Genomic DNA, 22,170 nt, shown 5'->3' with positions numbered 1-22,170 from the left:
ATGAAAATATATCCTTCTCAGAAACAGAGATATCTAGAATTGCGTCTACGGTTTGTTATTAAGCATTACCATCTAAACTGAGACCTGATGTAAGTGGGTGAGACTACTGGGACTTCTCCAGCACTCACAAGGAATGAATTTTGCCCTGTCTGTGCCTGGAAGCAATTGTCATGCAGCACTCCAAATATACATCCACACAAATAATGTAGTATGTTAAATTTACATCATACTTCAGTATCAACTTAAAAGTTGCTTTCAGATCAGCATAAAATCTAAGGGTTTTGCAAGCAATACGCTGGGTTCCAAACCAAAGCAACCACAGATTACTTTCCTTCAGGAGTAAAAAACTCAGCCAAAAGCAAGTTTGGTTCTTCTTCAGTGCTTGACGATTTCTGGTAGGCAGCCTTATTCCATAGCCTCCCAACTGAGAAGACTCCCCTTATTGGTTTTAACCACTTCCGCCGGCCAAGAACGAGAAGGCCAGAAGTCACATCAGGACAACAGAGCAGGGTCAGGAAAGAAGCAGAAGGCAGCAGCCATGCTACAAATTGGGCAAGAGACAGAAGTAAGCAGAAACAAGCAATAGCCGCAAAGAAAGTGTGGGATGATACTTGGAGGTTATAGGAGGTGGAGACTGTACAAAATAAGAGATTCATAATAAATGGACTACTGCAACAGACAGAAGTAAAAATACCACATTATCACACCATTTCATTCTAGATATTCATCTTATCGGCTGTAACATTGGAACTTCAAGAAATCAAGTCAGGTCACCTACACAAGCGTTTTCTTTTGCCCCTTCCCCCCACCCCCCAGAAATAATACTACTAAAAAACTATTTCACAGTCCTAGAAGCAGCAGCAGTCACTTTGGGAGGAATGGAGGCAAGATAGACCATTTATTCTGGCTACCTGAAGGCTCCAGTTTCAACCTTTATAATTCCTGGGGAAAAGTGTCACATGCTCATGGACTGGATAAGCAGTACCTTCACCACAGACACTAGTCTCATGCTTGTCATTGTTAGTTCCCTTGCCCCACATAGTCACACACTTTGTGGTTTGTCTGAACAGCAGAGGAAGAGATAGCATTTGATTAACCCGCATTCAATAAATAACCAGCAAGGTCAGTGTTCAGGGCACGTTTCTTCAGCCTCAGCATGACTCATTTTCCCTAGCCACCTTCCAATTCGAGGCGCAGAGCAGTAACCAACATGGAATTCAGTCACACCAAAAGCTCAGGCTATGGATGAGGAGGAACGTACGGGCAAAGGCAGCAGGAGATAAGAGTAATACACGTGTTGAGGGAAGACTACGGAACAGGCTGGAGACTCAAGTCTCAATTTAATACACCAAGGTTAAAGAAAGTGCATGGATACTGTTCTGTGGTTGAACAAAGTCAGCCAGAACCAGACTGTCAAAAGAAAGAAAAAGACCAGGCAGGAAGAAAAAAAAAAAAATTCAAGTAATCTTCCACATGCATATACCCTTCTCCTTCAATAAATCTTTTTTTTTGTCTCCAAACATGCTACTCCACTTTTTCTGGCTGTACAATATTTTAGGAGCAAACTAAATGTTTGCTCAATTCGCTTAACACATTTTCTACACAGTTGAACCTGAAGTATTACTCAAACACAAATATCTTCTAAATAGGTATGATAATAATGCAAAAGAATGCTCTTGTTGGATACAAACTCCATGAAGCAAAAATTGCAAAAAAGGATTCTTGCGGAACTGGGTACAACTACTGGTTTAAAAATAGCTTTAGCAAAAAAAAATCCTAATTCTTGAAATGAAATCCTGCTGCAATTGATAATTTGCTACGCAGCTACATCAATGCATTTTAACTATATCTGCAGTAACAGTTTAAACTAAATCTTACAAATTATCTGTATACAACATCTTTGATCAGCATTATGATTTTGCAGTACTCGACAATATGTTGCCTGGTAAACCTAGGTTCCTGAATGTATTACACAAGATACTAAAATACTCGAGGATTTTCAATGAGCCTGAGAAACACTGTGTTTCATACAACATATTTCCATTAGCATCATCTTCTTGTATTTATCCAGAAGACTCCAAAGTTGGCTTTTATGGCAAATAGCATACCGTGTGCTGAAGACTAACCTCACTCCACATGCAAATAGCAGCACCTTGGGAACTAAGCCAATCTCCCTGACATAGCTTTCAGGCAGGACATCAACATATTATGTCCAGTAGCTAAGTGTAAGAGATTTATGCAGACAGGTTATTAGTGTCTTTCTTTATACTGAATTATTATAATGGATTTCTTGCCCAATCTCTCCTTACAGAATCCATGCAAATCTTTACTTCAAGTGACCAGAATGCTGGTTTTACCTTTCAACCCAAAGACAGTAAAAGAGTTCCAACATCCTTCCTGGATGCTAATTTAATCCTGTAAGAAGTATGCCATCTACTGATGCACTAGCACCATTTACTATGTCATTCTTCAAGTTCCTTCACACAGCCACTAGGCCGATCTTAGTTGCAAGAATTGGGGGGGGGGGGGGGGTCTAAGATTGACAACAAATGACAGTTCTCTTGAAGCCAGTGAAATGTGTTTTATTTAAGCCACTGCTAAAACAAGGACAAATTTAGTGCAACCTGGAGTTCATAATCTGAAAACTGAATATACTGTTAAATTACTAAAATGGCAAAACTTGTCACCATTATACAGTACAAGACCTTCATATTCATTGAGTACAATTACATAAACATAGTTATTCAAATTGCTTCTGGCATACAATTGCATCACTAACCGGGCTGTGAATTACTGTAACACTGCACAAATAAGCAGCCGTTCCAGCAAGTTATAATAAATTTTAGTATTAAATACTATTCAGACATTACAACAGAACAAAGGCCCTCTAAAACTACAACTCCAGCTATACAACAGGAATGTACAAAGATGGTACAAAATAAAGTGACTACAGTGGCTGGGCTCTGTACTTGCCTCTTCAGAGCTCAAGTACAGTAAAAGCTTGACAGTAGTGGCTCCTGCTGAAAAGCTAGAATTCTTACATTAAAAGAAAATCATTCCTGAAACTTGTGTTTTTCTTTGCAAATCACCTTTGTAAAACTAGTTCTTCTTGCGCTGGTGACTGTGTTTACTATGTACTGTGTTCCCATCTCCAACAATATGCATCTATTTATAGAAAAGGTCCCATACAAAGTTACATTAGAAAATGTAACATTTAAAATCTGATACTATCTTTGGGAGACCTAGTCAGCCTCGGAATGACACAGTGTCTGTGTGTGTCTGTGTGTCTGTGTGCCTGTGTGTTTTTTAAAGCTCATACAATCTTCTTAATCTCAAGAACAAAGATACTATGCAAATTACATTTAAGTACATGGCCTTAGCTTTTTCACATCCTCACTTTGGGACAGTAGGTAGTCCTTAATTTTAGCATATGGTTTTGTTTTGTTTTTCTAACGTTAAGGCTCTATGCACATTTTTGTATTGTGTATGCACCCCTTTCTCAATGTTTTAAAGTTGGTTTAAACATGGCCACTTTTAGTGCTAATTTACAGAGGGAATATTTTCAAAGTGCTTCTTCTATGGAATCTTACAAAGCATATCAAAACACCTCCACCTTTCAAAATACGAAATGTATGCATGAAGAAAAGGTTGTTTTTCTAGAATAATATATATTTTCCTCAACCTAAAATTAAATTTCCAAGTCAGGTTTCCCATGCAGAAAAAAATGCAAGATGAGGCAAATCCTACTTCATTATTATGTTTGTTTATAAAGCAGATTTGTCCACGTTAAACAGACTGAAATTAGGCCCTTCGTGTTTTTACAGTTCATCTACACATCTGTATTTGTGTTCAGGTGTTTTAAATAAACTCAGTAATGATGTAATTTAAGATGCAGTCCAGTAAAAAAATTACTTTCTTACTAAGAAGACAGACAACACCAATTAGATTTAATCGGAATAACGTTTCCTATTGCTATTACTAAATTATTATAATTGTACCAAGCCAGTTTAAATGCTTTTCCAATTTTGATACCCAACAGAAAAGAGTCAAAGCCTAAAGAACACAAATTTAAAACAATTTGTGTAGAAAACCGCTGTTCTTGAAAGTAAAAATCAAGTATTTTACAACACATTTTTCTCATGTAAATTTGGAAACTCTACTACATTCCTCAGAGGCTAATAAATCAAATTCTTCCTTAACATAACACCAACAGAGTTACATGATGAATTTTTGAGCACAACTATTGTCTACTTAAATTTTTAGATCATTGTAAGCTTTGGGAACTGCAGAGTGTACTGCCTTTCTCCAGAAAAGTGATTAAAAACAACTTCATCAACTTTATAAAATCCAACATACCAAATCAATCAGTTAAAAACCAGCTGTTCCTGATTTTTTAAAAAAATCTATTTATTTGTACACTTACGACATCCTGAACTTCTCTTTTGATTTTGGATACATATAGAAACACTATACTAATCCCATTGCATCTTCATTTCCTGAAATTTCACTTTGGTGGGAATGCAAGCGACCAAAAATCAGAAAAAAGTTTAGCCCTGAGGCACTGTTCTTAGTATTTTACATTCTTGACATTTAAACTTTAAACTTAAAATGTATGTCTGTAAGTACATTTTTGGTCTGTTAAACAGAAGATGTGATGACCAAAAAATGGTTTCAAATTTTTATCTGAAACTAAACTTGAAATTCAACATTCTCAAAAGCTACATCCTTTAAAAGGAAAATACAGGAGAATCGAGGAGGAAAACAAAAAAACTCAAATAACCAAGACAGCTTTTGTACAACCCTTCAAAATTTGTTATTAGCCCTATCTTCCAAACACAGAAATTAAGAGAACTTTTTTCTCCCCTATAGGCTCGAGAGATAGTCCTAGTGCTTAACATTATATTGCCTACATAACAAGGAAAAATAGCCTATGATGTTTTTCATTCTTTCTTGTCACATGGCATATGTAGGTCTTTCAATCAGGGAAATGACATATAAGATGAAGTAATAAACTATGAACATAATACAGAATTTTAAAATAAAGTTTTAGGTTAAATGTCCACATAGGTGAGGTTTCATACATACAAATACATATACAAATGTATACATGTGTGGATTTTAAAAATTTAAAAAAATCTTCAATTCTGTTGGAAAGATGAACTTTGTGAGGTCCAAGGCAGGGTTTCTTTTCAAGTCCAGATGACAAAGGAAGGACTAAAATATACCAGGTTCCTGTAAAAAAAAAACCTTTAACGAACAGCAGGATGCCTTTCTGAAACACAAAGACATCGCAAGGAGCCTGCTTTTGAGCTTACCAGTGTGATGTCTCACAGTAATTTTGCAAGTAAAGGGAATCCAAATTGTACATATTCCACTAAAATTCATGAATAGATTTAAGAACTCCATTTCTCAGGGTCTGGACCCAAGTCAGGAGACTTGCACACCTATCAACAGTATATTTTTTCTACGAAACAGCTATTAAAATGCTTTTATTCATCCAAAGTAAGTCAGACTCCATGATTCTCTTGCAAGTGATGTGAAAACTCATATGAGATAGCAGCATTGTAACTATCATCAAGTGCCTTTTTGTCTCAAAGGATGTACAAAAACCCAAAATTCACTTCCAAACCATAGGACATGTAAAGATCCAGATTTTCCCTCCAACGGAAATGCAAGTCAGCAGCACTGGTACAAAACCTTTAGATTAGACTGCTAAAAAAGACTTGATTAAAAGTGCCTTAAAAAATAGCAAAGGTAGTTAAGAAAAATGAAAAATCAGTTGGCAGCAATTTTCCCCTTAACGTCTTAATTAACCTTCTCTCTTCACTAACTCTGAAGTGCTCATGGAGTAACAAAGTTATCTTTTCAATGAAGAAAACTTATCTATGGAGACAAAGATGGCCAAAATTCTCATGGGGGGGGGGGGGGGGGGGAGAACCTGTTTGCTACTTTTAACCTATCAGTGTGTAAGACTAACATATGAACTTTTCAGACACAAAATTAATGCCATAGAAGTAAACAAAACGCTTTAGTTAAAAAAACAAATAAACAAAAAAACTGAGCAATTTAAACTTGATAGGCAAGCTTTCGCGAACCTTGCTGAAGCAAGATTTAGGAAGTTACCTTCAGCTACCTACTCTGCCCTGCTGCCAGAAGTACAGTAGTCAACAAAAGGGAACACATACTTGCACTTCAATGATTTTAGTGCAGAATTACACATCTTCACATATAGTTAAACGTGATAAAGGCAGCTAGGAAGCTAGACTGCATTAAGACGCTCCTTGGGCACTGTGACAATTTTCCACCTGCCAACGCTGCCCATGGGCATGTAACACCTGGCAAAGAGCGGTAATTTCCTTAGTGTCTGCAGCAAGATTTTCCAGAACTCTCCATCAGTGCTCTTAGACCCGCTGTGAATTTAGCACACCTCAAAACAGGAAAGAGAGCTAGCCTGGTACAGAGCAAATCCTGAATATCACGCCTGAGACCGTCACCTCTGAACTGCTAGCACAGACAAGGTATTTTTTCATAAACTATTTCAATGGCCTGAACACAGCAGTAAATACAAGTCATGTGTGGGTGGACAACACCAATTATGAACTGCATAAACACATCATGTACACAGTATCACAAAGCACAGCACAGCTATTTTGACTTTCACCTCAAAGTCTTCTAAGTGTTGACAATTACTAGAACATTCATCAGTTAAGTTTTACATTACATATCTGTTCTTCTTGTCTTTTAAAAGGGGAATGAAGCAAAGAACGTTGCATCTTTGGATTTTTCAGACATTTTCCAGAAGCCAACCAACCAAAGACTTATTTAGGACTTGTTCTTCGTCAGATGCCTTCTCTAATATTTCACAGTATTCCAGCACTGCTTGCAAGAGATCTCCAACTTTCCAATCTCTTTCTCGCAGTCTTCTGGAAAGCTGAAGGGGAGATGGGGAACACAAAACAAAGTATTTATACTGGTACATCCCAATTAGGAGTTATAGAAGCTATTCTTGAAACATTAGCTCATAAGAGAACAACTGTAAAGAGTTAATCATTAATCCCACAGCTATAAAAACAAGAACTTCCTCAAGGATCAAGCACTTCTCTTTAGGGCAGTTTTCAGAGAAATTTCTTCTGAAGGGAGTGACATTTTCAAATGATGTGGTGCCATAGGTATGAGGGCTGTGGTTCATCAAGACTGCAGAAAACAGGAAATCCTGAACACAAGATTAAGACATTCACTACCGCTCCCATCCCAATAATGCACATATAAAAAGACAAAACTCAGTCTTAATAAAAGGATGTGGATTTTCCTTTCACAACATATAGTGTGGTTTGGGTGGCACAGATGCTACCCTCAAAGGAAACAGTGTCTTCAGAGTTAGGAAATTATAGCGTCTTGGGGGAGAGGAAAAGGTGAGGATTAAGTTAAACTACCACGTGGAAGCAGAGGCCAGTATAGTCAAAAACAACTTTTCCTCGGCGTCCAGGCAAGAAACTTTCCTTGATTATGTTGTCAAGATCAGCTATATACAGAAGAAAGCCTACCCTAAGACACAGATGAACTTGCCATTTTGTCCAAGAGTGAAAACTTTTACTAATTAAATAATTATGGGCAGCTTTCTGGATAACTGTCAAGGCTGCATTTAGTAGAAAATTTTACATAACATTTATCCTACTTATTTTTTGGAACTGTAGAATTTTATTGCTTTTTATAGTCTCCATCATGATATCCTATATTAAAAAAATTCCCAAAGAAAGTTCAGGAAAACAGATCCCACATCTACCAAATTAGAAATTCTTAAGGATTCTTCTATGAAACTTGTCAAAACGAGGTATGAAATTCTGAAAATGAAGAGGAAAACAATTTCTCTCTGCTTCTTCACCTAGATAATGTTCAGACTGCAACAACATAGATAAAGGAACAGCTAAGAATGGCATGGACAGGAAACATTTTAGGCTGTATTTTCAGTTGTACAAAAGCTACTCCTAGAAAATATGTACAAATAGCAGTTAACACATAGGACATACCTGAACAAGCAAAAAAACCACAGCCATCTAATCTTGTGAACAATATCTCCTCAATATTGAAATATCTTCTCAGTGCAAAAAAACATATATTCTATGTAAGCATATTCTGAAGACAACTGAAATCTGAAATTATTTCCCTGAAATATTTGTGAAATTTAAATACACCACAGGAAACAAACATTTCACTGTCTACAACACAGTTATTTTGTAAAGGGTGATTGTTGGTTTATAAGGAAATTGCAATTTGTCTTATGACAGAGAGAAGTTTGGCTAATGTCCAAAAACCTGTTTAGTCAAATATACTGCAAAGTTTCTGTTTAGTTTTACAAATCACATTAGAAGACATGATCATAGGACACACAGACCTGCCTTCACTGATCTTGGTTTTAATTTAGTGTTCAAGAATCAATCCCATCACTTCTGACTGATCTGTTTCCTACTGTTAGACAAGTGAAATACTGAAATTTATTCAAAATAGAAACCAGGAATTCTAAAATAGCTAGATATGATCTGATTAAAAATCAAATACTGCCTGATTTATGCTAGGAGTACTTTTGTCTTTCACAGAGCGATGTCATATCAGAGGCTTATTATCATACCGTGATCAGCTAGCTTCTAAGCTAGCTTCTAAGCTTTTCTTCTATTCTGGAACCTTCTAACTGCTTTCAGTGAAAATTCTTGTTTTCTGTGAGATCTAAAGCCCAGACTCATTCCCCACATCGCTTAGGTACCTTATCAAAGTACCTACGACATGATCAACAAACCCTTCAGCTGGAGAGAGATCACCATCTGTAAAGGTCAATTCAATTTTTTGCTAGGCTGTGGCGCCCTCTGGAGGTGCCTGTGTTTACTACTGAAGGAACAGAGAATAACAATTTCTAATTTAAGAACCTCAATTTGGCCAAAGTTCACTGGGCTCAGCTTGGGAATAGCTGTAAGACTTCTTATTTTGTACTAATCAGTATCTCATTTTTATTAATATAATCCTGAAAGAATAGTCTATTTTCAAAACAGCCTTATTAAATGACAAGAATCCTTTCAGATAGGCCTTATTCTCTAAGCTTTAAATCTGACAATTTGTTTTTACATTTTTACTTCCAAAAAAAGTTTTCAAGAAAATGATACTTATAAGTGCCCTAACTTTCCTATGCTAGGTCATTCAAACAGAAATAGTGTTCTGCAACACCTCTACTTTGCCTCAAGGCCCAAGAAACGGTGAGAGATGTGGAGTCAGACTAACATGACAGGTGAAGTTCTGGGGTTTGGCAGAAGACACTCCAACAGAGGACAAGGACACAAATCTGTAAAGACGCAGTGTTACACACTCTGACCAGGAGATCAGATGGAATAAAAAGAGATAACATTTCCGTGCCCCCAAAAGGGAAAAAGCAGGATTTCAATTCATTTTAAAATAACACATTTGGAGGAAAAACAAAACAAAAATCAAAAACAAGAAAATGTAAAATCAAAAGGATCAATCCATTACTTTAACATTTTCTGGATTGCATGACTACTGCCTGCATGAAGGTCGTCTGTTTTATCTATAGCTACCAACTAAGTATCACTTTATGATTGAAGTCAAAGCACCAAGTAGAAAAATATTACAATTTTTAGGAGTGCATGCACACTAGACACTTCAGCTTTCCAGAGTGCTCTTCTCAGTATATTCTCTTAGGGTAGCTGGAAAGGATTTCAGATATACAGCTAGCTAACCGTATCTGTTCTAAGTATCTTTAGGCATTGACTCAATAGCCTCCCAACTTCAAAATCTAATGAAGTCAGACCCGGCAGAAGACTTTTGGCGAGGCAGGGGGAAGGGAGCACCTGCCCTCTATTTTGGCCAACATGTTAAATATACTGCAGGATCACATACAGATCACAGAAAAGTGACAAACTAACAGGGAAGTAACATGAATAGAAGGATTAAGCCCAATAATTCCAAATAAAACCAGAAATGGCAATTTGTTGAGAATACTACTACTTTTTTCCTTCTAGTTTATAAAGGCATGAAGTCCACCATAAATAACAATGTACCACAGAAACATTTCTGAAATAATTTTAAATCAAACACATATCAACCTCCAGAAAAGAAGAACAGGGAGACATTATTTCAACTTGCCTAAAAATATTTCCCGGTTTTCTGGGTCAGTTTACATTAGAAAACAAGGCTTCCTACTCTTCAGTTTGAACATATACCACATACAGTTATATTCACAAAAGAAATCCAAAAATGAGCATTATTTTCTGGACTTTTTCTATAGCCAAGAAGAGAAAAGGCACTCTTAGGGCAATTTAGTCCAGCTAAGATCCAAACTGACCTTCAGAGATACCCTTCGTATCCTATTAACGCACATCTACAGTAACTGAAGTACACATTCACCTGACTAAATCTTCTGTTTAGTAATACTGACCTCTACTTCCCTGCCAGTCTACTTCCCTGCCACTGCGGATTCAAGCTTTGGAAACCACCTAGTTGAAGCCTCAAAAGTAGTTTTCTGAACTGAAAGCAAGCTTTTGCTTCCTTAGATACTGATATGCACCTCAAATTGTTTTTGCCAAGATCTTCATTATAAAATACATACTAATGACATCACATTAAAGAGTCTTCTTTACTCTTTTTCATTTGTTAACAAGCTGCAAAATAGTATCTCTGATAAATTATCATCCCAAGCAATCTCACCCTTAGAGACAATGTCTTCATATCTGTTATACTAGCCTTTCAGTAGCTACATATAAAATTGTATTTCATAGGCTAAACGTATGAAACCTATTGTATTTACCTATTGTATAACCTATGAACTGTATTTCATAGGTCTCATGTACTAAATGCTGTGTAGGCACATAAAGGAATGAGTTGTACAATTCTGTAGGAATAAGTTTCTATCTTGTATTTGTGATAGAAATATCTCCAGGTCAGTTTGTATGACAGAATTCCAGGTCTTCCCTAAGAGACACAAATTGCTGAAACCTCTGACTTTTTAAGCTCCACTTTCTCTTTCATCATGTATTAAATTCAATGTATAAAGCCAAAACAAACATTCCTAAAATGAAATAGTTTTTTTGAGTCTTCTTTCTTAATAGTTTTGGTTGAAATTGCTTCCAGAATAAAAGCATACTTAAAATCAAGTTTAACTAGAAGCTAAAATTTTTTCTGATAAGAAATGTATATTTGCTAGCAAAAAAATCTGAGACAGCACATCAGAATATTAAATTAAAATTCAGTTGCATGAGCAAATTCTCAGATTAATTTATAGACAATTAAAGCAAACACTAAATAATCACTGCTTAAAAAAAAACCCAAACCTTTTTTCACTAAACAAGAACACTGTAATTGCTTTCTTTGGCTTACTCCAAAAAAGATACAATTTGTGAAACAAGAAACGAGAAATACACTGTTAAACTCAGCTTTAATTAATGCTATGTTATTTACGGTACTTGCACAGATTAATCAGCTGTTCTACTTCGACCTCTCAGGATTTATATAATGATTTTCCTCAACAGTAAATATTTCTTTATGGCAAATATAGTAGAAATAGCTGACATAACAGAACAAATCCCAATTAAGGTACAATTGCTATAGCAAATCCTTCTCCCTCCGCCCCGCTAAAGCCCAAGTACTTACAAAGACAAATTCCCTTGTAGCAGTGTCATGAAAATGAACGCTAGACACCTCTGTTTCAGAAGCTGCCAGCCACTGGAGTGCTGTTCTGAGCTCGAGATCCACTAAATTTGGCTCCAGATCAACATTCACTATTGCTAAAGTCTTTCTTATTTGCTCCAGACCTAACATTAAAAATAAAATGATCAAATTAGAGGTCCAAACTGTCTTAAAATAATTGCTATATGTCATTATCAACCTATATTATCTTAAATACTTCATTTTAGTGTATATAGATAATGAAGGGCAAAAAACACGTGGGTCTGAAATGTTCTGTTCTTCTGTGCAAGAAGCAGAGTTTATCCCATTTGCAGTTGATTGTAAACATATCTGAAGATTAAAAAAGCATCTAATCTTTAATGCAAGATTCCAAGTGATAAGGACTTTAAAATAGTCTTTCATAATCTGTTTGAAGAGCAATGGCCTCTTACACTGTGCTTCAAGCAATCATTTCAGTTTCCAACTGCTGCTTTTTGCAATGCCTTCATCTACTAAATTTAATCATGTTTGTGTTTCAGAATTCTTTCCTGTACAGGCAACAGACTGATCAGACTGCCTCTGTTTTGCCAAAATACAGTGCTGTTGTTTACTGAGGCCTATCCAATTTTTCAATGCTTCCTTTACAGCATGAATTCCAGAAATGAACACAGTATTCAAAGAGCAGTTGCATGAATAACAAAGAACAGCTACAGCATCGCCATCTTCTGTTCTCTGTCTGCATTTGTAATCCGGACATCACAGTACTCCTCTGTCACACAGGCATAACCGACTAAGCATATGTGTAGGGCTCTCCAAGTTCTTTCTGAAGTCAATATGTAAGAATGAAGGTAGTAGTCTAGAATTATGACTTAACTCTTTAAAGATACGGAATACATTTGAAACAAAACTAAGTATTAATGTGCAGTTTACATTAATCTCACTACTCTTCCAATCAACCTTATAAAATTCAAGGACATAAGGTATACATTCCTACCTGCCGAAGTTAAGCAAGACAAAACAGATCTTCCCAGGAACAAAAGGGTGAGAGAATTTACCTAGTGAACTGTCAACACAAGTGTGCTTTTTGTGGAAGACAACATTTGTCTAGGAGCCCCAAAATCTAATATATTATAGAATAAACCAATTATAAAAAAAATTAGTGACACTTACTGGAAGGAGAGCATTGCGGTAAGGTATCGCAAGAGAATCGCTAGAGAAATCAAGGTGCAGTTACCTGAGAGTAAGCCAAGCTAGCTACTGACATAACCAGATTTCCAAATGTACAGCACCATTTAGAAACGTTTTCTACTCAGAATGCAATTTAAACGGTCCTATGACAAAAGAAGCTAGAAATACTCTTTTCAAATGAACAGTGAGATGATGAAGCAGTAAACTGTTGTAACTTTACTAGAAATGTTTTGCAAGAAATCTGCAATACAGCATGAAGCAGTCTGTTGCACTTCAGGAGACACCTTACTGTATAAAGAAATAAATTCAAACACCATTTTACTCAAATAATTTAGGCACAGAAATGTTTCTAGTCAACAATAACCAAAAAAACAACGTTGTCCTGAAAACCTATATGAAACCTATAAAGCAGAAAATAGGTTTGTTATAATTATTTTTAGTGGATAAAGAAAGACACTGAAAAATTTAGTTAACTTCCTTATAGCCTCACAAACCCCTAACGGCCAGTCAGATTGGATTACAACATTTAAGTGTGGTTCAAATTCCATACACTCTTCCAGGAGTTAAAAAATACATCTTTCTGCCTACATCAAAACTATTCAAAGATATACAAAAAGGCTATTTCCTCTATAAGTAGATAACAGAGGTTTCCTGAAACTCTGATATTTCATCTTCAGAATACACCCAAAACAAAGAACAGCTCTGTTACAAATTGCTCTAACGTCAGCTCATCTTGAAACTAAACTCACACTGAGAAGCTGAGACATAAACAAGGCACTGTGTATTTGGCCTGTCCTCATTTGAGGTAACAACCTTTGGCAGTTCACCCTTAGGCTGGAACCCACACGGAGTTCCTCTCAAAACCAGTAGGCTGTCACAAGCTTCTAGACAGAACTTATTTTATATTTCACTGAAAAGAAATAGAGTATAACAAACATATTGAATCCAAGTCTTTTCATTTCTTTTCTTATGACTGCTTTTACCAAGGTTAACATGGCCAATTATAACAGCTTCTTCAGTGCCTTGAGAATAGTCATGCAGACGTGCTGCCATGGCTCATATCAAATATTTTCCAAAGAGATTTTTCCATGCATACAATTTTATACTTTCAACAAGCTGATCTGCATTCACTATCTTACATTAAGAATATGCATTGAGTATCACAGTGACAAGCATTTCCCATAGGTGGTAAATTTCAGTGTATTAAGAAGTGTTTATAGAGTATTAACATAAAAGTGTCATCTGACACTTGACTGACAGGAAGTATAATGGATAATACAGTTGCCACCTTGTTTTGCAGACTAAGAATCAAGAAAAATAACTAGCGTAGAGTGTACAAGTCAAGAACAGTAGCCTGTGCTGGAACTGATACTACCTTCTACAGCATCCTTGGAGTCTTCATCTTTATCTTCTGTTCCATCACTATTTTAAAGGTAAAACAAAAATTTTAATACAATGCACTATACGCACAGTAAGTGTAGTCAATCCTAAGACTGTAATGAAGGTGAATCACTAAAGGACATGAAGATCATAAAAGAATTACAAAATGACTATGAAAAGAAGCTTTGTTTCTCACACCATTTCACGTTGTAAGTGGACTTGTCAACAAGTTTACAAGATTTGCTCTTCAGGGAAGAAAGGAGAGGAAAGAAACAGCAGAAGCGTTAAGAAGAAAGATATAATATGAAGACATTTTAAAATAAGAAAGAGTCCTTGCTTTTAATTAAGGGGGACAGTTTAGTTTCGCTTCACTTGTGAAAAGACTGAGCAGTCTTAGGTCACAAGTATGAATAGCTACAGGTTGGTTATTCAAAGCTGTACGTCATAAGCGTTCTACAGAATCAATTACCAAGCAATTCTGAAAGTTTACATAAGCTAAAGGAAAATAAAAACAGAAATCCCGTAGGACGCAAGTGCTAGACTGCATGAAAAAGTAAATCTGAAGGCTTGTAAAATCGCAAGCAAGAACATGCATGAAAGGGATCTCGTTTCGCAAGCAGAACACAGAACATCAGTTTAGCACAGCAGAATTTATCCAATCAGTATGGATTAATTAATGAAAAAAATCATATTGCGATCAAGTGAGAAGAGTGTGAATAATGTATCAGCATAAAAACGCACTGTATTCTTATCTTCAAAAAAATGATGATTTCATGCATTAATTATGAAGAATCCATCTGGTTTATATTTCTGGACTCAACCAACCTGTCTGATGTTGGAAAGGATAAATTCTCCTCATACATATCCCCTTCTAAACCAAGACTGCTCCAGCTACTGCTGTTACCATTACTGCCAGGAGAAGAAGAGAACACAGCTGAACTAGAAAAGAACAACAGCTCAAACTAGAACCTTTGTTTTCCTCAAAGCTGTTTTGTCAAAATATTTAATGCTAGAGTTGAAACTTCCTAAACAGGTTTGCTGGAACAGAGTACAAACATGATTGTCTGTGCTATTCAGAGCACAATAACGCAAAACTGGTAAGTTCTGTACACAGGTTAAAGTACTGATTTGTGCTCATTAATTTTCTAGACCAGTGCTAACAATAATTCTGTCCTTAGGCCTAAGCATATCGCTTTTTTATTTATACAGGCTCAACAATTTCAACAGAACTACTCATACGATTATGGATTACAAATATAGTATTTGCTTAAAGATTAGCCAAGAATTCATGAAATTATATATTGTAAAGACAACTACACAACGAAAGTCCTTCTCTGTATCTCATTCCAAAATCAAGCAGTGATCTGCAGCAGCCTGATGAGTAGCAAATACTTTGGGAAAAAGAAGAAGGGGAAAAAACCCACACTCAAAAACCAAAAAGAGACTTTTTAAAACAAATATCTGAATATTCTTCGTAAAGCTGACTTTTTAAAAAAAATCATTGCTATAAATCAGTGAAAATAAGACTAAAAAGATTAACTCACAGTTCACAGACATACTGCATTTATTCCACAACTACGCTCAAGTCAATGCAAAGCAGCGAAAACTTGAACATGGCCTTACACTGGTACGTTCTAAGCATTAAAATTCACGGAGTATGTTGGGCCTGTGCTTATGTACAAGTCTGAGCTACTCACATGATTAAAACTCCCGCTCCTTGATTTGATGCCTCCCCCACAGCATGCCTGGGAACCTTCCAAGAATAAGATGTCAAGAGAAACAGAACTAGTGTTCTTGGAGATGGTTAAATTGTCCATGGATGACATGGAATGGCATGGTACGACAAACCATAAAGCAGTGCTAGAGAACAGCTGCTGCAAGAAGATGCTTTTAGTTGTCTGTTCAGCTAAATGTTGTGTTTGACTGTTAAAGCTCTTTTCCACTCATTCCGATCTCAAGACAAACAGTAAAATTTAAAATCCTAAATGCTGGAAAGGAGCACTTCAAGAGCCAGATATCAATCTCTTTTTGAGAGGCAGCAAACAACAGCATCAGTATCCTTTGCTTTCCAGTTTGCCTGTCTGGATCCTAATTTTAACATGAAAACAGCAGGTTAGTAAACCTGCAATAGGAATATACCCTAAAAGAAAAAAAAAAAGTAAAAAAGTTGCAGATTCTTTGTTTAGGACATTGTTATTGTTGGTTATTTAGACAAAATGTGCAAAGAACAGATTGTTCTGCCATTACTCAAAAAAAGAAAATTTAAGAGAAGTCTCCAAATAAACTAGCTTGGCTCTAGAACTGCAGTAAATCTATTAAAAAGAACAATTAAAAAATGCTAATAGCAATTACTTACTTTTACCAAGACTTCACAATTACCTGTTAGATTTGCATGGAGAATGCAAATCTAGTCTTAAGAACATTTCTCAAGCTATTGCACAAGACCATCATAGTATATACGAAGTATTAACATTTAATTTGATTTTGAATTACATGTACAGAACACATATTTAACAAAGCCTATTAATATCAATGCTTTGCACTCATTCTTTCACTGATGCATAATAAATGGAAGTAAAAGCTGCCCTAGTTCTCAGATTAAAGGAAAAAGTGTTTGTAATCGAAGAGAATGACCTCATACATACTACCATTCTGATTAGAGAAAAAGTTAATGTATTTTACAAAGGTCAAATTCAGTCTGATATAATTAGATATTTAACCATGTGACTACAATGCATAGCAACGTGTAAGGATTTTTTGTAACGTGAACTTAACTTATCTGTAAGATGCTGAACACTCTTGAAAGTCTTGCAGCCACAGAACAGGCAAAAACAGAAAGAGGCACTGTAATGTCTCTATACTGCTTCATGCAGCTCTTCAACACAAATAAGAAGGAAAATTATCAGAAATAAAAGCTTTCAGCCTACCAAGGGAGGCCAAACAAGTCGCAAAACTGCACCATAGGTATGTGAACTAGCACTCAGATCATCTGCTTTGAGATTCTGCCTTAGGTACATGCAGTTAAAGGCAAGAGGCAGGCTTCTGCTCTGAATTATAATCTAAATCAGATGCTCTGATTCATCCCCTGCAGAAGCCTATACCTAAGCATTAACTGTAGAGGAAGCTTAAGACTATTAGACTTCTAAATTTAAGCAACTAACATGACATGCGAAAAGCAGTTTGACTCCTCCCGTGAATGACTAACTTCACGAAGTCCACTAAAGAACTTTCGTTCTTATTTCCATTCAGTACAAGAAACTAAAGCGATCACTCTGATAATTCTCTCCAAGTTGTCTTGCTCTCTTGTTTATGGTTAGTTTAATCCTCTATGAAGTACAATTTTCATACTGATCTGCATTAAAGGCATCTCCGCTCAATTCAGAAATTAACAGAATAACAGAGCATGTACGATGTCAATACAACTACTATATGTCTTTTTTTCCTGAGAAAAGAAAGTAAAATAAAAAAGCAAGGTAAGGTAAAATGAACTGGACTGTTGCAGTTTGTTTTGCTGTTTTCTTTTCTGGGGGCTCTGATTCTGTGTTCCACGGTTTAAGCTACCATTAATAGTATTTCTAGGCTTATCATTACAAAGATAATCCTCAAAGTATCAGCTAAAGCAGTCTCACGTACCAGTATCTGTAGCATACTGCAAAAGGCCTGGAAAGTACTCAAAGGGTGAGGGAGATCCTCCCCCTTCCCTCCACCCCCAGAAAACTTGTTTAAAAGCAAGATGAGTATTTGCATATAAACAAATGCAACCAAAAATCAAGCCAAACTTATATCGATTTCCATTGATTGGAATAAAGCTCTAGATAACAAGGGCTACTTGATAGTACATTTAGATGTTCCAAAATGACTGTGCAGTAGTTTTTAAATAGACAGCCTCAGAGGTGAGGGGACAGAGGGGATTTCAACTGCTGTAGCTGCATGATAAATGCCTTCTCTATTGCTACTGAAAGGCATTCTCCTGTTTAATAAGACTTTTTAATGTTAAAGAGAACAGGTAAAAACAGTACATCTTCATCACTGCCGTGCAATTCTTCTATTTCTTAAAGAGACTGCCATATTAAGCTAACATTGCTCCATGCAGAGTGTTGCCACCAAAGCTTGTTTTGTTATAGGATGTCTTTTCTCCTCCCTATCTTTTTCCTCAGGGCAATAAGCCCAGATCCCCTCAGTTTCATCTGCTAAACCTCAGTGACACAAGGGAAATACATGTGCTGTTACTAGTCCACATAAGTTTTGTAAAGCTAGCTGGTAAATCTGTGCATGCCTGTTTCTTCTGCTGGAACCTGCCTATCCAAATTAGGCATGCCCTTCCCTGAGTTAATGTTAATTTGGATTATTGCTCCTCTAAGGAGCAATTGATTTTCTTGAAAGTTGTAGATAACTTTTTAAGTGGGTTTTGGGATGATTTAAAAAAAAAAAAAAAAAAAAAAAAAAAAAAGCAAAAGCATTGGCACAACAGGTCCAGCAAGTTTTTTTTTTTTTTTTTTAATATATATAGTTTCTTCTTAGCATCAGCTAACTTGTATTTTATTCGCTACTTGTAACTGCCAATGCGACTTTTTTCCTTATACTCTGGCTTTTATTACATAAGTTTGATGTGTTTTCACTCATTCAACAGATGTTTTATTAAAATAAATTTCAGTTGAATCAGTCTCTTGCAAAATTATTCAGTTGAATCAGTGATAAAGTATAATTCTAGTTTAATTAATATTCAGGCAAAAATGTGAAGACACTACAAAATTTAAAATGAGCAGTGTCATCTTAGTACTGAATAATCTAATTATACATTACATAAGTAAACATTACTTCTGTATTTTCTTTAACATCTGAATGATGCGGGAAGTACTAACTAGTAAGCAAAAGAATAAAAAACAAAAACAAAAGCTGAACTTTCAACATGAGTGATACATCAGTCATACAAAATTAAGGCTACTCATTCTTCAAAACTCCTGTATACAGAAGCTAGGGTCACAATTCTCTCTACTTTTCACCGGCAACAGACATAGACATTGCAGATTTTTTCAATTCTTGTTCTAATCTTTGCTAGTTATCAGGTAGCCAAGTGGAGGTCTACAGAAAGAAGCTCTACCAAAAAAGTTACTATCCTGAACAGACTGTAAGTTCCAATACTTACCCACCTATAAGCTCTGGTTAGTAGTAGTACATAAATACTCCAACATCAGTTAAAATAGCTTATAAATTCAACCTTCCAAAACCCTAATACTGGTCTAAGCTCTTGAGATAAATTCACATTTTTTATTTTCAAAAGTACAGATGAGTTTACAGAAAACATATTCTCACTAACTGAGTGTTAATATTTCAGAGAATGAGTAAGATGCGCTACTTCCAAGTTGCGTTTTACACATGACTTGTTTTTAAAATGCCTGCATTTTTGCCAGTACTTAAGTTACAAATGTACAGCGTTACTTGATGTCATTTCCTGATATCAATAAAAACGCAAACTCTACATATTCCATACTGTATGTCGTATTAACATTCATGAACAAAGTTTTTTTTGGTAGGAAAACAGATTCATACGCACTAGAGTTAATTTTAACAAAACATATCATTTTTTTCCTGAAGAGAAAAATAAGCTCTTCTCTCCCCGTTCCTAAAGAGAAAACCACTTGATATCAGTAGACACCAAGGTTAACCATTTAGCTATGCTAACATAAAGTTACCTGTCACTGAGGTGAAGAAAACTGCTGCTTTCATCAGGATGTTCATCTTCAAAACTTAGATTGGACCAACTGCCAGTGCTATCATCACCAATACTCAGACTCATCTGCTGGCTAACAATAGATTCAACTGAGTGAAATCCTTCTCTTCCAGCAGAGCTAAACAAAGATTTAAGATGAAAACATCACTTGAGCTGTAACACTGACCTACATTAGTTCATTTATAGTAGTTTAACATCATTTCAAAGATACTAAATTCCAGGCAAAAAAGTGTGGTATACATTAATTTGCAACCCTGTTTTCAAAGTAAGAAACAGAGCAACGTAATAAATTTCAAATTCCAAGAAACTCTGTAACACATGCACATACCCATTACGCTTCTGCTAACAGGCTTACACCTGGGATTGCCATGTGGAACTCATTCACTACAAGAAGAGGGGAAGGCAGGCTCTCATTTGGAAGATTATTTGTATAAAGCATAATATAGCTTTAGCACCTAGGCATTTTACTCTTATGCACTGATCAAGCCACACTTTCCAAGTGGGGAGAATTAGCATTTCTGAACTTGTTCACCATAGGACAATTTGGCTATATCCCTTCCTTGCCTTCCTTACAACCAGCTGGCTACCAGTGGTTTGCTATTGTATACAAACTGCTTAAGAGTACGCTAGTGTTCAAAAAATGGAAAAGTTACCATATTTTAAAAAAAGATCTTTCTGCAGATAACAATTTGGCTTCCTGCTTCAAGAAAGGGCATTAACAGGGGCAGCATATAGAATTTTTCCCTGCGGAAAGAATCTTGTATTTCTTTTTCCAAAAACCAGTCAAGCAAGTATGCTCAGTAATAGATGGCCTTTAGAAGGCCCATCAAGGGATCTAATTTTATAGCTTTAAAGCTATTTGTAACTTTTTCATAAGGAGTTCAACCTGAAAACCTTTAGGGTCAAACTCTGGTTATCTATTTCCAGATCAATGCTAGAAAGTTTAAGAAAAACTATTATCCTACTAACACCATAGAGAGCAATCATTTCAAAATTGTTACATTCACCATTTAAAAAGCCAGCCTTGACCACACTATGGATAACACTTCACTCTGGTGAGCATGAATTTTTGCAGGCAATGATGTAGCTTAAAATAAGTACTGTTTAAATCTTTAAATCTCAACTCCTTTGGGCAATGCAAAGGTTATTATTTTCCATTTTTATTTACAGTTATACCAGTGCTAGCAGCAATTTTTTTTTCACTGCACATGAGCAAGGCAGCTCTCAAGAAGCATACATATTTTATGCCATACTTCAGATACCAATATAAGAAGCACTTGTAAACTGGATGTAATGTTAAAACCCTAATATCTCCTCCTTATCACAGATGAATAATAAACAATATCTCTTCAAACTTTGCCTTCTAGATGCTCTACCATATTCTAACCAGAAATTTTAGACAACATTTTAAAGAAGTGATTCAGAAACAAAGCATCACCTCTGATACTATCAGTATCAGAAAAACATCACCACAAGACATAAAACGACTTTTTCCAGTCACACTGATTAAGGACCCAATCATGTTGCACAAACAGCCACAATATACAATTTACTAACATTTATTTGCTGCTATAATTTTTACTTAAAACGCTTCCATTGAAAAGCTGAAAAAGCTGGTAGAAATCGTTTTGCAAAAATAACCCCCAAACACAAAACAAAAATTTCCATTCAGATCCAAATTCTATGAGCAGGAGCTGTTATGTGCTTCATATCACACCTTGAAAAAATTGCTTTCAGGCCCACTGTGGCCTTTAGTCACTAAAAAATACATAAGTAAGGTTAATTATTCATCATGATGTCATTCAAGAAAATAAATCCTTTGCCACTGTGAGGAGCTCCCATGCAAAACAATTTGGAAAGTAACTATTATAACTTAAAAAGACCAACAAGGTAAAGACTGTTCTTCGACGTGAGGAAGACATTCCAAGTCGTTCTGATCTCTGCAGAGTCTGCTTTAAGAAACAGATGTTTTCCCCAAAGTTACTGTGGCACATACTTCTTAGTCAGAGGCATATTAAAAGAAACAGTACATTAGCCTTTGATATAGATATGCGAATCTGAGAGTCAGTTTCTGGTCTAGTATATTACTATCTTATAAGCTAAAGTGTGTCTTAGGAAGTAGTTTATTTTCCTAAAAGCAAGATTTTCCTTCCAATAACGAGGATACTGTTATAACACATTCATTATCAAAAGAAAGCCTTCATACT

The 22,170-nt window shown here is 35.9% G+C and overlaps 1 protein-coding gene across 7 annotated transcripts in view; it reads right to left on the bottom strand.

Moving 5' to 3' along the window:
• Window positions 1-2,566: 2,566 nt before the first annotated feature.
• AKAP11 (A-kinase anchoring protein 11) overlaps window positions 2,567-22,170 on the bottom strand; it is a 42,692-nt gene continuing 23,088 nt past the window's right edge. For 4 of the 7 annotated variants that reach the window (XM_068929731.1, XM_068929730.1, XM_068929729.1 and 1 more), the window contains 5 exons: window positions 19,926-20,081; window positions 15,058-15,171; window positions 14,228-14,274; window positions 11,650-11,810; window positions 2,567-6,931 (listed from right to left, as the gene is read on the bottom strand). In XM_068929731.1, coding sequence (XP_068785832.1) covers window positions 6,785-6,931; window positions 11,650-11,810; window positions 14,228-14,274; window positions 15,058-15,171; window positions 19,926-20,081 — 625 coding nt within the window. In that variant the 3' untranslated portion in view covers window positions 2,567-6,784. Of the gene's footprint in view, window positions 6,932-11,649; window positions 11,811-14,227; window positions 14,275-15,057; window positions 15,172-15,929; window positions 17,108-19,925; window positions 20,082-22,170 lie in introns of those variants that run through there. The other 3 variants (XM_068929732.1, XM_068929734.1, XM_068929736.1) reach the window with 3 other exon arrangements.

The sequence above is a fragment of the Struthio camelus genome, chromosome 1, assembly GCF_040807025.1.
Source record: "Struthio camelus isolate bStrCam1 chromosome 1, bStrCam1.hap1, whole genome shotgun sequence".
Lineage (NCBI taxonomy): Eukaryota > Metazoa > Chordata > Aves > Struthioniformes > Struthionidae > Struthio > Struthio camelus.
The sequence above is the reverse complement of the archived record's forward strand: the minus strand, read 5'-3'. Positions and strand labels throughout refer to the sequence as shown.